The 17,750-nt window shown below is 36.2% G+C and overlaps 1 protein-coding gene across 1 annotated transcript in view; it reads left to right on the top strand.

Annotated features, from left to right (window-relative positions):
- ramp1 (receptor activity modifying protein 1) overlaps positions 1-17,408 on the top strand; it is a 35,422-nt gene extending 18,014 nt beyond the window's left edge. The window contains exons 2-3 of the mRNA XM_048193675.1: positions 3,495-3,630; positions 15,577-17,408. Coding sequence (XP_048049632.1) covers positions 3,495-3,630; positions 15,577-15,832 — 392 coding nt within the window. The 3' untranslated portion in view covers positions 15,833-17,408. The remainder of the gene's footprint in view (positions 1-3,494; positions 3,631-15,576) is intronic.
- Positions 17,409-17,750: the final 342 nt, after the last annotated feature.

Below are 17,750 nucleotides of genomic sequence, written 5' to 3'. Positions count from 1 at the left end.
TGTGTGTGTTTGTGTTAGATTAGTTTGTGTTAGAATAAATAAAGTCTCTTGTAGATTTTTAAAAGAAAGTGTCTTGTATTATGTGCTTCTAAAATGTAATGTCTTAAACTGTCGATCTTAAAGTTACCGTGCTCTAATCAGTGTTTTCACGATTGTTGGATATTCATATCCGCTACAAGAGCTTACGGCTCGAGCAAATGAACGCTGGACTCGGTCGTAAACTAAACAACTCTTTATAATTTTAACTTCCTGGGCATGTTCCCTACACTAGACTCGGTTGGTTGGGAATTTTACTGCTTTGCACATACAGTTTTCTTGAAACCATTCACTTTCCGTATTTATATAGTTATTTTACATTGTTATTTTCACTCGTTTACATGCTTTAAGATTGAAAAGGGAATTAATTCAAGGTAAGGATTTGGAACAGTGAATGGTTTTGTTTCTTGTTGTCTTCCCAAGAGAGAACTCTTTTATATTACTGAAGTCATGATTGTGTTTTAACACAGGAAAAATGTGAAGGAACACTTTCCATCCAATTCTGTGAGATTCAGTGGCTCGTATTCAAAATCTTATCACAAAAATGAACATTTTCTCTCTTCTGAATGTTACTGACTGCAGCAGTGTGCAGAAACCTGAATGTCTTGGCACATGGAAGGGAAAACACTGGCACATTAGCAAAAACAGAGAGAGGAATATTAAATGATTGTAATTTTACTCAGTAGCTTGTTTTAGAAATGTTGAAGTCAGCATCCAGAATTAACACCCTCCAAGAGGCAAATATAAGTATTAACAAGCTATGGCAACATAAATAAAACATTATCATAATTGCAATTCAATTAAATAATGTAATCTTACTCTCGTTGAAATAAGTGATGCATTGTGAAATCCAGCAAGTTTATTATACCCAAGATGCTCTGAAGGAAGTTTAGCATTAGGTTCACTGTATCATCAGGCTGGTAAATGCCCACAGGTCAACATTTTTAACCGTTTACAACACAACACTCGTGTAACATTTATGTATAAGAGCTTTTTGTGCCCGCAGCAGTTGATTTCAGGTTTTGAAGCCACAGGATGCATGTAAATATTTCTTTCCTGGAATATGTGATGGTTGTATTGCATTAAATTGTGCAGAAGCCATTCGAATCTGCTCTATTCCATCTCAGACTCTGATAGCTCAAATCACTGGAGGATTTACTCATGGTTGACGTCCAGAGTTATTTATGTACATGAAATAAAGCAGGAACATATTCCCATATCTATCTCAGATGCTATGCAATATCTAGTGTTTCTAACGTTTTTATGCTCTCTCATGCATTTTGTAGTTTCATCATCCTTTCGTCTCCCCTCTGCCAATTTTATTTTTATTTGCAAATATGGTTTGATGTTGTGATGTTACATACATTTCCATTTCCACTCCTTTCCTGTTTGCTATTTTTCTTACTAAGCATCTCGAATCCACCTCAAAAGCATTCACTCTTGGATGAAAAGATTCTGTATAGAACCTTAAATGGTTCTGTCAGTTGCTTCATACTGTAAATAGAACATTTTAGGGGTTATCATCATGGAATCATTTTATAGATTTAGTTTTAATTAATTCATTTTGTTTTAAATAATTTTTAATTGTAATTAAATTAAACAGCTTTTAATTATACTATATACTATATTAAAAAAAAAAAATCAAATAACCTGTTAAACATAAAAGTTGTATGCAACCATTTAAGACATTTCTCCTTATATAATAGCTTTTTGTCATAAAATGTTCTTCAAAATCATGTCAAGAAACCTGGGGTTTTATATAGAGAATAATATAAAGTTGCTTTTATTTATATAGTGCTTTATACATTACAGGTTGTTTCAAATCAGCTTTACAGGAATAAACAGGAAAAATAATTATGCATTTAGGCAAACAGAATTCAATTCTGCTGTAGACTCTAAAAAGAAAATAGTGTAATATTTAAGGACTGTCTTTGGAATCACAATTGGGAAAAAGTTCAAAGAGTTTTTATTTCATACAAAACACAAATCTATCCTTTACTACATTATCCTATAAGAAGGCAACAAAAAAAAAAAAAAAAAAAAAAATCCTGTAGGGGTTCAGTTTATCCAGTGAATTCCCATTAGGATCCTTCAGGAATATGAAAGTCTGATAGGAATCCTGATCCTGCACACATTCCTTTTGATTATTATAATTTTTTTTTCCCTCATGCAAACATTTCTTTCTCTATTTATTTTACTTGTGGGTGTCTCACCTGTCACATAATTGATGTGATAGTTGTTATTGACTAACAATGAGCCGAGGGAGCGCAGTCACTGCGGTTCTGGCTGAATCCGTCTCTTATACTGATCAGAAGCTTTTCTTTACAGCATTGGGGGCGAGTGCTGGTGCACTGGAACACTGGTACTGTGGATCTCTATAGGAGAATAAAACAATAGGAGGGAGAGAATAGAGAATATGAAAGAAAATGACAGTCAGACAATGACTGCTCTGTTTTAAAGGCCATTGTTTTCCAAGAGCGGCACATTAATACCATTATATCAGAGTTAATGAAATGACTCATCTTTGTTTCTCTTCTCAAGTTTTTGTTTTTTTTGTTTTTTTTTGTCTGTTACTCAGACCATTGCTACCTTCTAAAACGTTTAATCTGTTATTGGCTTTTTAAGAGAGTTTTAAATTAAATCAAATGATTAGTTACAGCACGACTGCTGGTTATCTGGAAGTGATGATCAATTTTAAAAAAAGTTATGCTTGATTGAAGCCTTTTACAAACTACATAATGAATCTAAATTAGACTACAGTATCCATTTTACACCAGAATATTTCATTACCCTTTATGATTAAAGTGAACGTTTTAAGTGTCTGTGACCTGTGCTATTATTGAGATGGCAACTGGCAACTCACATGCTTAAACACATTTTCCCCTCATGGTGATTTTAATGTGTTTTGTTAAAATCTTCCTCTGATTTCTCCCAGTTGATTGGTTATTAGGTCAAATGACAGATACAGTCAACAGCTCATCATATGCTAGGGATGTGGTTAAAACAAATCCTGGTTAACCACTTGCCTTATTATTCCCATGGGAATGAGATTGATTAAAAATCAGATATTAAAATAGATATGGATATTTTTGTTAGAATGGAAACATTTCACAAACTTTAAATAGGCTAAGGCAAAAAAAAAAAAAAAAACAACACAAAAACAACAAAAAACATACAGAGTACTTTATAGAAAACTCCTTAGTAGAAATAAAAATAGACATAGATGAGACAATTATTGACATACTTAGAGCTGTGCAATTACATAGTGCAGATCATTTGATCTTGAGAGAATTACAATAGATACAATATAAAGACATCTGTGATGTTTCTTTACCATTGAGCTCCACTATTTATGTTACTACTTTTTCACACACAGTGTTAACACAATGACCTGTGGGGTATAAAAGAATAATTGAGTTGTTTTTCCTTCTTTACCCTGAGTTCTTTTTCTTTTGCAGTGAACCTGTCTGTGTTAACGATGGCATGCAGCAGTCACTATGGAAATGCCATTGAGGAGTTCTGCCTGGCCAAGTTCAAGCTGGACATGGAGGTTCTCGATCAGCACCAGTGGTGCAGCTGGGAGGACACTGTTGAGTAAGTGATAATCATACCACTTGTACTCGTTGTAATATATTAAGGTTAAATTCTTAATTCTGATTAGCTAACATATGTTCCAAGAATGTTAATTAATTTAGTAAAGTCAAACTGTGTTTATTGTCATTTTCTCTCCTGTGTTGTGGGAGGAGAAACTGAATAAACTGTTATACTAGAGCCAGGGTGCAGAATTTGTCTATATTTGCATTTTCCTGTTACATGTACACTACAGTTCAAAGGTTTGGGGTCAGTAAGATTTTTTTATTTGATTTTTTTAAAGAAATGAATACTTTTATAACTTTTCATATTTGAATTTTATATTCTTCAAAGAATCCTTAACAGTCATCCTAAAATGTCAAACCAAACCCTAACCCTAATTCTATAGTTAGTACATGTTGTTAATTAATATTACTTAGTACTTATTTGAGTAAGTACAATGTAACTACATCACCTTAAAATAAAGTGTTACCAAATAAAGTGCAACCAGTCATGGTTTCCACAAAAATATTGAGCAGCACAACTGTTTTTAACATTGATATAAGAAATGTTTTATGAGCAGTAAATCAGCATATTAGAATGATTTCTGAAGGATCATGTGACATGAAGACTGGATTAATAATGCTGAAAAATCAGCTTTACCATTACAGGAATAAATTGTATTTTAAAATATTGCAAATTCTACAATATTACTTTTTTTTGACTGTATTTTTTAAAAGAATTGCAACCTTGGTGAGTGCAAGAGACTTCAAAAACATTAAAAAAAAAATCTTACTGACCCCAAACTTCCCCTACATGTTTCACATCACACTCAGTTTGGTTCAGCACTCACTCAACAACTTTTGTTTAGCGCAGTCCTACCTTGCCACTGACATGCCTGCGTGTTTATTTGAACACTTCATGACAAGGTCATTGAAGAGCAGAGTTTTCTCAGTAAGAGAGACGACAGGGGTTCCCATATTATCACATACTTCAGAGGGATTTAGTTTGCCATGTGGCACAGCTCCAGGCGTACACCGTTCTCGGGAATGCCTCCATATGCACAGCTGTCTCTATGACATAATGGAGGAGGTTATTTGTGGTGCCCCAGAAAACATATGATATTGAAGAACTTAACAAGAAGAACTATCTTGTCTTTACTTTTGTGCCTTTGACAACTGACCCTAAAAAACTGCAACTGTGACATTAGACTGAAGAGCGCAACAGTCGAGAAAAGTGACACTGGATGTCTAGGCTGTCGGATCGGGGGCCAGCAAGGTCTGCCAGTCCCTGTCAGCAACACTTCGTACACTGTTTGTCCCTTGTGACCTAACTCATTTCTATTGTAGCTAATGTCAATGTGCAAAATGCTGACTGTTTTACTGTTTTTCTAGAAATCATTCCAACCCAAAAATGATCATTTTGCCATCATGTACTGTTGTCATTCCTGATGTCTTTCTTTATTTTGTGGTACACAAAAGAAGATATTTTGAAAATGTCTCACTGTTTGTTTGTTTGTTTGTTTGTTGTTGTTGTTGCTGTTGTTTTGTCCATACAAAAGAAAGTCAATGGAAACCAAAACTGTTTGGTTACTAGTATTCTTCCAAATACTTCTTGTTTTCCACAGAACAAAGAAAGTCAAACAGGTTTGGAACAACATGAGGGTGTTTAAATTATGACATTTTTAAAAATGATGTTATACGGTAATGCACTTATAATGGAAGTGAAAGGGGCCAATTACTGAAGAACTTGGTTGTCTATTGAATATTTCAATTATGGATTTACCTCATTCACTTCCACTGTAAGCAGGGACGTGCACAGGGGGGTTGCTCAGTTAGGGGAGTGCCCTTTTTTTAGGTCAGAGCAACTGCCCCTCAAAATTCCTGTGCACGTCCCTGACTGTAAGTACCTCACTTTAACCCAGATTTTTGCTCCACTCAGAAGTGGAGTGATTGTCATAGCAAAACTGTCTTTGTGTTCAGTAACAAAACTGCTGGTGCATTTGTTGTTATTCAGATCAAAACCTAATGTTGCCCTGAAGTTGCAAACAAAAATGATTGTGTTGGAGAGTCCGATTGATTCCTGTGGGTGTTGTTATACTCAGCCATTATTTATAACACAAAATGATTATTTACATCAACTTTATTAAAAGCAGTTTGAGCGATTCTCTTTAGACATTGAGTCATAAATTCTGCTAACTGTGTATAATGGTTTGTCGTGATCTTGATCTTTGGTATTTCATTTTGTGCTTTTTTACATTAGAAGAGCTTTAGCCCACCAAACAAAATTGAAGCCTTAAATCCTGGCTAACAATATTTTTAAATGATTTATAAACCTTAAATAAACCTCAATAACAAGCACAGACTTAAGTTAGCTGGCTTTATTTAATATACAGAGTACATCAAATATGATTGATGCCACACTTTTTTTATATATATCAATAGAAAATGCATGGCATAAATCTGTCATGGTAGGACAAAAAGTGTACAAAACTACTCCATGATTCAATGCAGTACTTTTTTTTTTTTACCATTGAGTTCGACTCCAGGCTCAATTTGTCAGCCTTCCTACAGAAGAATGTTACTGCTCAACGGTTGCTCTTTCATAGCTCAGGGGACTTCATGGTGTTCTCAGATCTGGAAGCAGGTTCAAGTGCCTCACTCACCTGTGAAACAGCGCTCATTAAAGTATGTATGGCCTCTCGGCTCCCTCCACGAGGTCATCCAACTCCATTGCTCAATTATGCACAAAGCACTGTCTAGAGACAGCCACAGGTCTGGGATGAGGGCTGAGCTACACAGAACGGCGTGTGGCCTCCAATGAGCCTAGAAATGGTGATGTAAGACTTATCGAGCACTGAGGGCAGTCAACTGTAGGTAATTAAGGTTATATACAAGCGATCAGAGGCGGCAAGCACTCTTGTGCTTCAGCAAATTGTCTCACCTGGGCAATGAAGAATTTAACTGCTTCGGCGAAAACCAGCAATCTACAGACATACCCTTTTGCCCTGCCAAGGGTCATTCCTGTGTGTGCCGGCATGCTCATTAAACTCCTCTTAAAGCACAGTCTGGAGGCAAAATAAACTCATAAAATATATACAAATTAACAATGCAGAGCTGGAATTATAGGCAGGTGTTTGTCTAAAACAATTTCCACTTTTCTGAAGAAATTAGATTAAGGAACGTATTAAAACATAACTGCGAAGTGTTTTGCTACTGATTTAACAAGCTCAAAACAGATCCCAAGAGTTTTAATAAAGAGCAAACATCGAATTGGAGACATAAAATCAGCTTCTTGAGATCCTGCTGTGGTTTCAGGTTATTGCAAGACACTATTTTAATGAAATAGTTCACCCAAAAATGAAAATACACACCCGAAGTTGTTCCAAACTGGATTTTCTTTTTTCTGTGGAGCACAAAAAAAAAAATGTTTTTTTTTCCCTCCATACAATGAAATTGCATAGTATGGTGACTAAGAGCTGTCAAGCTGTCCAAAAACAGAAGAAAAAAAAAAAAGAAGAAGAAAAAAAAGTGTATCGAAGCATCATGGTTGAATATGTGCATGTACTCAATGAGATTTGGCAGTTACAGCAACTCCAAAACTTAGTTGAGAAATGGGCAGCACTAGCCTTAACTATTTTTGTGCCATTACTTACAACAGATAACAAGTAACTGAGTTGATTTTCGACACTGTCAGTATATAGTTAGTAAAGAAAGGAATGTCTGGTGCTTCAGGGCTTGATTCTGCTAATGGTTACATGACAGCTAAAGCCGGGGACACACCTAACGATTAGCTGAAACATTCTAAGACTGAACTGAACACACATACCGATTGTTTCTTTCGACTGAAGCCGATTTATATACTCACACATGGAATTTGAACACCGACTGTAATCACAGACTGAACGCAACTGGCTCTGACTGGACACGTTTGAGCGCGATCAGTCATAAGTATTAATTTACATTCATAATCGGCCTTACAATCGTTAAGTGTGTGCACGGCTTAAGGCATGATTCAAGCTAAAATTTGACCAACACATTTCTGGTCTGAATCTTTTAAATTTGCCTGGTCTATGTTGTCAGATTTTTGATGTGCATTATCTGGATTAGTCAAACTGGGAGACAAAATGTCAAACCTAAAGCAAGTTTAAAATATTCTAGCTGACCCCCCAGAGTGAGTTTTTTTTTAAAAGCAACCATTATTTTAGAACATTTGCCCTTATTGTTTCCATGGCGATGCGTCATGCTTGTCACGTATGCTGTATGCACAATAACACTCTATGACAAATGGATTGCTATTATTTTGTTTTTCCATTTTTATTTAAAATATTCACAACTTTGCTTACCATATCACCAACTATCTGATATGTGTAAGTGAGTGTGTTTTGTCGTTTTAAAACCTTTATAAATTATCTTTATCTTGATCTATAATGGAGATGGGTCCTGTCAGTCGGATTTACAGCACGTGAATTCATCAGTTTCTCCCCAAATATATGCAGGTAAGTGGCTGGTGAACTGGAAGAAAAATTGATCAAACATTATGTGTGTCTGATATGAATAAACGTCGGAAAATTATATTTGAATGGATTGTTATTGCTGCTTTCACTGAGGTCTGACATAAGTGTGTATTTTACAAACTCTAAATGTATTGTTGTACTAGGGCTTATGTGTATTTAAATGTCTGAAACCTTAAAAAAAAACATTATGTGGCTGAAAACACTGCATAGTTGTGATATATGACAAACGCTGTGTGCGTCCGTCTCACAGCCAAAGCCCAAAAGCACAGTTTGAATCTGGCAGTTATGTGGCGTCGCTGAACATTGTAAATCCCATATGTGGGACCGTACCGCTCAAAAGGTTAATGTGTTCAAAAAGGGCATAATTAGTCTGCTAATAAATGTTCTTTGTTGCTAAAATTAAATTATATTGAGTTTAATTTAAAAAATGAATGGTCTAATTTAAAAGTAGGAGGCACACTTCCAGAGACTTCTAGTGGCTAAAGCTGTTATTAATTCAGACACACAAGGGTGATGTTTTCAGGCCATGAGAGCGCCCAGAGTATATATGGCAGAAAATATTAGAGGCTATTACCCTTTGGCCTCTCCAGAAATCTATTCCATGATGGATGCGACCTTCTTCAAGCACGTAATACGTCAGAGATCCTGTAACTCGAGCTCAGGTGTCTTGACTCATTGTACCCATCATTTCTGTGTACACCATCTGGTGTTTAGCCAGTTCTGACTCTTTGGGCCCTCTGTGACCTGTTGTCCTGTTCCTGATGAGACTGCATGAGGACAGGCAGCTCATGTGATCACTTGGAAAGTGAGAGAGAAACTAAAGGAGAGCAGAGAAAGAAGAGTGACTGTTTTGGTGACGGCAAAGGGAATACTAAAACCTAGAGTTGCTGCTTCACAGACGGTCCTGGAGTAAAAATGTAGGATCTGAATGCTGTGATACAAAGTGACAGAAAACTTCCTGCAGTGTCTGTGCTTGGAAGTTATATGAACTACATAGGGAAAGTATCATTATACTGCCATAGTAAATTCTGTAATACCCAACTGTATATCAATAGGGGAAGATGCCCCCCTTAAAATCCTTCTGCTCCCCATGCAGTCGCAGGGTTAAGATTCTGATCCCAATGTCCATCTGTTCCCCAGGGCATGCGCCATTCACATTACAGTCAAGGTGTTTGTGGGATAGTTTCCATTAGCTCTGTGGAATGTGACCACACTTGAAAGCATTTAACCCGTCTGTCAGCCTTGATGACACTTAATGACTGAAAGAGCCAACAAGAGGGAGACACTTTACAGTATATTTCAACAATTCTCATCACCTTTAGCATCCAGAGATCAACTGCTTCTCTAACTGTTGCAGAGACACATGCTCGAGATGTTTTAAAGGACGTTTCTGGATCATCGAGTATATGATCATCTGGATCACTGCTACAAACAGTCCTCAATTGAATGTGCTGTTTCGATCCAAAAATCAAAAGTACAAATATGTAAACATGCTATGTTTAGCATGAGATACTGAAAAGTAGTTATTGCCAAAAAATACAAAAAATTGTCAGTGGGGTGTTTTCCCCTTAAATTTATTTTTCTTCCCCATTTGGCATTTTATTTTAAATCGTAACTATATTTACCATGTATTTATTTATTTATTTGCCAAACAGATTAAGAATAATGATTTTAGCAATGTAATATTTGAGCATGAGCTGAAATTTAGATTGTTTCGTGAATTTGTCACAATGTACTGCAGGCTTTGCAAAGAGGCTTTTATTGACAAATAGTGCAGTGCCAACTAGGCAATGATCGATCAGGGAAATGATTGCGATCTTTATTCTGTGACTGGTTATGGTGGCAGGAAACCCTCACGTCCCGCATGAACAGTGCGAGTGTGCCGTAGTCATGGTCTTTGTGTGTTGATGTTTGTCCCTGAGTGTCTCTGTCCTGTCACACAAGTTATATTTAGTGTTGTTAAACCATTTTGAAATTCAATCTGCTGTCTTACAAGACTGAAAGCTGCAGGGAGACTTTCTCATCACACGGTCAATGAAGAAAAGCACCAGCAGTCACCCATTATAGACTGAAAGACTTGCTGAGCTTTAAACTCTGTATACTATTATCGTATTAGTTTATTCAAGTGCAAAACAACTTAAAACAGACTTTTGTGCAGCTTCTTCCTTAAGACTTTCCTCTTAAATACAAAGATTAATTAAAATGATAATAAAATAATGTACAGTAAATCTTAATTGAACTGAATGTGAAAATTAAATTGAGATTGCATACAAGTTTAAACTGCTGTCATCATTTATTTCTACTTTTCAAATTCCCTGTCTATATTTTGTTGTACCTTTGTCCCAGATGTACAAAATCCATCAAAACTTGACTTAAACCTATGTGAAATAAGCGTGAAATAAACATTTAAATATTTATTGTGTGAAAATGGTTATATTCATGTTTACACAATTTTTGACTGTCCTTCTTGTGACACTGTTTCCCCCACAACCAATTAATTTGCCGCTTATAAAGTTTTATCTCGTTTATTATTTTATCTAAAGTTTTATTTAGTCAGTTAAGCTGTAATTTTGTATAATTATGCAAAAAAAGATTAGCATCATAAAAGCTGCCATTGTGGTCGTCTGAAGATAGTATTGTGTGAGGAACCCGCCCTAAATTTAAGACATTATTCTGCCTCAACATCTATTGTGTTCCACAGAAGAAAGTCATACGGGTTTGAAACGACATGAAAGTAAATGATGGCCTTAATACAACGTCTCACATCTGGAGTCAGAGGATCAGAATTGCTTCATCTTATCTGTATTCACTTGTTAATTGCATGGTAATAGGTTTTGACAGGGCAAAAATGAAGCTCCCAGGGTTCCTTGTGATATAACATTCAAATTTATATCGTTCACTAAATTACTTCCTCTCAAACTGATGCTACAGGCTAAATATTGCCACAGCTGTTTCTGTTCATACTGGTGATGATACGTTTGACATCTCTTCATCACTCTGTACAGTTGGATGAAGTAGTTAAATATAAACAGAAATACTCATTTGTCTCTTCAGCAGAGCAGAAACCAGAGGATTATTTTTCAGAAAGCTGAGCACATCTCATCCTGGTTTGATGTGTATTTGCTTCTAATGAATTAGGCAGATTCTCTAACCAAAATGTCTTTCAAATTACATGAATTTATTATAGGCTTACAATGGCATAGTGTTTAAAACAGATTCATGAGAAAATTTGATGACTGATGTAGAGATGAAGGGCACAACCTTATGTGCAGAGCTTTATAACATACACCTGGAGCGGATATGATATTAGATTTCTGATTCTCTCACGTTCATGATGGCTACCACTTTAGGGCCCTATGAAATGTCACTATGGGACTATGCCATTTATACTGTTTGTATATGAAATATACAGTGGGTACGGAAAGTATTCAGACCCCCTTAAATTTTTCACTCTTTGTTATATTGCAGCCATTTGCTAAAATCTTTTGTTAATTTTTTTTCCTCATTAATGTACACACAGCACTCCATATTGAAGAAAAACACAGAATTGTTGACATTTTTGCAGATTTATTAAAAAAGAAAATCTGAAATATCACATGGTCCTAAGTATTCAGACCCTTTGCTCAGTATTTAGTAGAAGCACCCTTTTGATCTAATACAGCCATGAGTCTTTTTGGGAAAGATGCAACAAGTTTTTCACACTTGGATTTGGGGATCCTCTGCCATTCCTCCTTGCAGATCCTCTCCAGTTCTGTCAGGTTGAAGATGAATGTGGCCAAGTATCCTGGACGAAAACCTTCTCCAGAGTGCTCAGAAACTCAGACTGGGCCAAAGGTCCCCCCTCCCCCGGTAAACCTTTGGCCCAGTCTGAGTTCCTGAGCACTATGGAGAAGGTTTTCGTCCAGGATACTTGGCCACATTCATCTTTCCCTCGATTGCAACCAGTCGTCAACCAGCAGAATTTTTTTTGTAACCTTGGCCAGATCTGTGCCTTGCCACAATTCTGTCTCTGAGCTCTTCAGGCAGTTCCTTTGACCTCATGATTCTCATTAGCTCTGACATGCACTGTGAGCTGTAAGGTCTTATATAGACAGGTGTGTGGCTTTCCTAATCAAGTCCAATCAGTATAATCAAACTCAGCTGGACTCAAATGAAGGTGTAGAACCATTTCAAGGATGATCAGAAGAAATGGACAGCACCTGAGTTAAATATATGAGTGTCACAGCAAAGGGTCTAAATACTTAGGACCATGTTATTTTTCTGTTTTTCTTTTTTAATAAATCTGCAAAAATATCAACAATTCTGTGTTTTTCTGTCAATATGGGGTGCTGTGTGTACATTAATGAGGAAAAAAAATGAACTTAAATGATTTTAGCAAATGGCTGCAATATAATAAAGAGTGAAAAATGTAAGGGGTAAACATTCAGAAACAGGAAAAAGAAAGCACATCATCAAAAACTAATGCAAATTAAAATGGCTTCAATTACTGGCATAGTCTTCACTGCATGATTGTGTTCATGTTTAATAGTAGAGAGTTTATTAAAGCTACTAAAGTTATTCAGCCAAAAGCAGTGAGTTATGTGCCAAAGTTTAATACATTTAGAGTTTTGTTCACTAATCTTAAGTATGAGCAGTGATAAGATGTTCACTTCAAGTATGAGCAATAATAATAAAGATGCTTGTCTTAGCAAACACCATTAAAAGTGAAATGAGGGAAATAAATGCAGTGCTATTTACATACTATTTAACAGTCCATTGTGGGTATACAGTTGGATGGTTCTTTGTTTATTTTAGTCTTTAATGTGAATGCTATAAATACACAGGCAGACAGAGATGGTCAGAGGTGTGAGTTCAGGGTCAGTCCATTAACAGACAGGGTTTAACAGAAGCTGGAGCTTCTCCTGAACTTTAATTTCAGTAAAACTGACTCACTCTCACCATTAGTAAATGTCTACCACAAATTATTTCTTTTTTCTGTTGTTTTGTTTTAACAGTTTTCAGTGGTACACAGGCACACAGATACAAACACTGAGCAAAAAAAAAAAAAAAAAAGCCTATATAGCACATTTTTATATAAAAATCGTTCTGAAAGTTATGAAAGAAATAGACCATGAAATCATTATAAAAAGAAAAAGACAAATTTCAAGTTTAAAATCAAATATTGTATAAGTAGTTATAATATCGATTAAATTATACTATAAAAAAGGACATGCATTTAATAATGCAGTGCAACTGAAATAAAGTGCAGCTCAGTGTTTTAAATTCAGTTTCCAAGTCAATCCTTTAAACCCCTCTCCTGAATTTGCAGTAGTTCCAGTCATTCTCTGCTGGCTTCTTTAATTCATTCCATTTCCTTTACCTAAACACCCTTAGCCTCTACAGCCTGGCTGTGCACACAGGAGTGACCTAGACACCCATATGTGTCACACATGCCGCTTTGGGAAGATGAGACGTGCTTTTTGCACTGCCCGAGTGTTTGAGCTGCCATCCTGCAAGCCATCTTTATCCCTCGGGGTGAAATGTGAGGGGAGGCGGTGTGCAGTCTGCCCCAGCCCCTAAAACAGGCCCGGAAGAAAACTCTTGATTAAAAGTCTGCACTGGTTATGCCAGGCATCCCACGCTAGGCTGACTGGGCTTAAAAATAGACAGCTCGGGGGAGGGGGGAGGTTACGGGGTCTAACACTCACACAGGGGCCTATTAAGAGCTCATCTGAAGTACAACCTCTCCTTGAGCTCCTTCAGTCTTCATCACCATCATCATCATTATTGGAGTGATCTCATTCCATCAGGGCTCCTTAACGGTCACTGAAAGAATCATTAATTCAGCTTAATAAAGACATTTATCATGCACACTCTCACACACAAATATGCAGACGTGCATTTTATGGACGATTAGGAACAGGACCAAAGAGATTCGTGTGAACCTATGCAAATAGTTAGCACATGTGAGATCCAAAATATGCTGCTTTTGTTTAGTTTTTTCATGGTTCTTAAAGTACAGTCTTGAAATCTTGCAGGTTTTGGTGTGATTATTTCTTTTATTGTGCTTTTATATTTCAGCACATATTAAATTGATATAAATTTTTAAGTCAATTGTGTGATTTCTGCATCACTGGTGGCACCAAGTGAAATTGCAAAAATTACGTTTTTGAACAAATGTCTACTTATTAAAAAATATCTTCAATAACTTAATTTAAATATCACTATGTAAATTTAAAAGCAAATGCAAAACAATATCAACCAGATTCCTTGAATGTCTTTTGTATGTCAATAAAGCAGTGTTACCAATAAAATCGTGCAATTTTATCTTAGAGAAAATTGTTTCAGGTATGGCCATTAGTGATGGGCACTTTCAAAACACTGCTCTGTGAAGCTTTAAAACCTTTGCACATATTTTTGCTTCGAACGAGTAGTATCAAACTACTAAGGTCATGTGATTTCAGTAAATGAGGCAGTACTGAAGCATTTCGAAAGTTCAATGGTTTACCTGTAGGGAATGAGATTAGTGAACCGATGAACCAATGTCTATGGTTTTTAGCTGATCTTGGTTCAGTTTTATAATGTCTAATTTCTAATGGTCATTTGTATTATACAAAAAAGGGGTAGCAAATTTCTGTCAACAAGTACTCACCCTCATGTCTTTCCAAACCTGTAAGACCTTTGTTCATCTTCGGTACACAAATTAAGATATTTTTGATGAAATCTGAGGGTTTCTGAACCACACATAAGCAACAACGTCATTGCACCTTTCAAGGCCCAGAAAGGTAGTAAAGACATTGTTAAAATGTCCGTGTGACTACAGTGGTTCGACATTATTATGTTATGTTATGATGTCTTTATCACCTTTCTGGGCCTTGAAAGATGCAATGATGTTGCTGTCTATGTGTGGCTCAGAAACTCTTAGATTTCATTAAAAATGTCTTAATTTGTGTTTCAAAGATGAACGACATGAGGGTGAGTACTTAATGACAGAAATGTCATTTTTGAGTGACCTAACCCTTTAATAGTCTTATATTGGCCTGATTAGCCTAGCCCTCCATAAAACACACAAAACAAGTCCTGCAAATTAAGAAAAGAACACATTATAGAGACGCTTAAAGTTTAGTGGTAGATTGCATTTAATAGATTACACTTTCAAGAAAACATGCGATGCATTAGCAATTTGATTAATTGTTTTGAAGTTGCAAAAGCTAGAAGCCACTGCAATTAGCTTAAAACTGTATGTAGAACCGCTCCAAAAGAGCAATGTTTTGAAAGTGCCACAGTGTTTACACTCTCTGGGAAATAAACATATGCGTGGCTTCAGTATAGTTGGCTCTGTACATCTCCTGTCTCCTACGGGAAAAGAGAAAGTATTTTAATATTAAAAAATTACACAGTCATTCACCTTTAAAAGTGCACAACACCATCTTATGCAAACATTCAACATTAATCTCCTGTTTCCTCTTCTAAAGGTCCTATGGAGAACTGACCAACTGCACGTTCCTCGTGGCTCTGAAGATGAACTGTTTCTGGCCCAACCAAATGGTGGATGAATTCTTCATCCGGGTGCACAGGCACTACTTCCATGACTGTTCATTGTCTGGACGGCTGCTTCACGACCCACCCAATCGGATCTTGGGGCCTTTTATCGTGGTGCCCATTCTGGTGACGCTACTCATGACTGCTTTAGTGGTGTGGAGGAGTAAACGCAGTGAGGGAATCGTATAAGTCTATAACAGCTAACCAAGAACCTCCACACTGAACAACAGAGAAGGTGATATTTCACAGACTGCAAACACTAAGAAAGACTTGTTTCTCATATATTGAAACGCTTATAGTGAACACTGTCACTGTGTTATCTACAAACAGATAACATACAAGTCATTTATATGGACAAAAACTTTAAGCACAATTTCTTTTAAGTAGTTTTCAACTAAATGTTTCGTCATGCCAGCATTTTGTCAGTTAAACAGATCTCCAATCTGGATGCAAGTCATTATCATGATGATGGATAAGTGTCAACTTGAATGGGTAAACACCAATCTAAAGGAAGGACACTGTTATTCCCATGTGTTTGACGAACCTATGTGAACACTGGACTCAATCACTTTGTGACACCTCAATGTATTTCACACTCGTAGATGTGCTTTGTGCCAAATTATGACATTCGTAGCATGACATTCATGATTAATATTATTTTGTAGTTTTTAAAAATAAGAAAAGAGGGCTACAACCATGAACATGCCAATATATTAATGATCCCTAAAAAAAAAAAAATCAATTGATAATTGTATTTATATGCTCCAAAGTGAACAACTCCATTAGATATTTGGCCAAAATGCTTTGGCCAAAGCATCGCACATATCCCTCAAAGACAATTTTATGAAGATTTTGGGAAGCTGTGAGAAATTGATTTCATTCAATACTGAAAAGTACCAATAAAAAGTTCTAATTGCAATCCAAGTAAAAGTTGACTATTTTGACTAATGGACACAATATGTGGATTATATATTCAGTTACTTAAAAAATAATAATAATAATAATTGCACTGATAATAAAATCTATGTGCATTTATATAAATATACCACAAATGTCATCTCAATTAAGTTTGTACAAATGTATGGCACTTATGAAGCTTTAAAGATAACCATACAAAAACTCCAAATGACTTGACTATTGTTCAACACCATCTGGGTTTTTTACTTTTAATGCTTAACATCATAAGGGACAATGTACTACCTGCATTACATTTAATGTTTTAAATTGCTCAAATTCCAAAAGTATTTGTTCAGTTTGCCTTTATCAAAATCTTGTGAAACCCCAGTTGGGTAACTGCCTAAAAGAGTAGATGTCTGCTGTGTAGGCAACAGACAGTCATGTAGCTTTTGTACTGATAGTGGCTATCAGATACTATTAGAAGCAGTGAACTGAGAGACTTACTGCATTTATTTGGTGTCTCTTAACTCACAGCTTCATGAGGTCATGTCAAGGGAAATTATTTTCTTTCTTTAGTGGAGAGCAACCCGGGCTAAGAAGCTTGCAGCATTTGTCAAGGAATAATTCTTGTATTAGCACTAAAATGATGTTTTTATTTACATGGGTCTGCTATTATTTATTTTTATTTTTTGTATATCTGAGTATCTCTGGAGCTCTGTGTCCACAGTTAGTGGATTAAAAGCCTGTGGTTTTCACCTGCCTGTGGCGAACTGGACAGCAGCACAGAAACACCAGATGTCCCTAATGTCAGCTGAATTTCAAAGCCTCTGATTTCTGCTTAAGTTATAATAAAGCCATTTGCCCTCGACTCTTTTATTCCAGACATTTCCCCTCATTGGGGGTTTGCTTGGGAGCACATCATATGCAAACAAACAGACACAAGAGAAGGCATGCAGTTGTGAGTCATCAGAAGTTTAGCCGTTAAATAACAGCAGGTCACAATCACTCAGCTTCTATTTCCTGAATTAGTTCGATGTTGATGCCACATGATGTTGATATCTCTGCATTTCACTGATGTTCATGGAGTCATGTTTTATGCTCTTTTTACCCGGAGCTTAATTTTTTAACCACAGAGATGAATTAGAAATTCTTGTAAATAACTGCCAGTATCACCAATGCACTGAGGTGCCACTATTTTAACACAAATTTT

The sequence above is a fragment of the Megalobrama amblycephala genome, linkage group LG6 (assembly GCF_018812025.1).
Source record: "Megalobrama amblycephala isolate DHTTF-2021 linkage group LG6, ASM1881202v1, whole genome shotgun sequence".
Lineage (NCBI taxonomy): Eukaryota > Metazoa > Chordata > Actinopteri > Cypriniformes > Xenocyprididae > Megalobrama > Megalobrama amblycephala.
The sequence above is the reverse complement of the archived record's forward strand: the minus strand, read 5'-3'. Positions and strand labels throughout refer to the sequence as shown.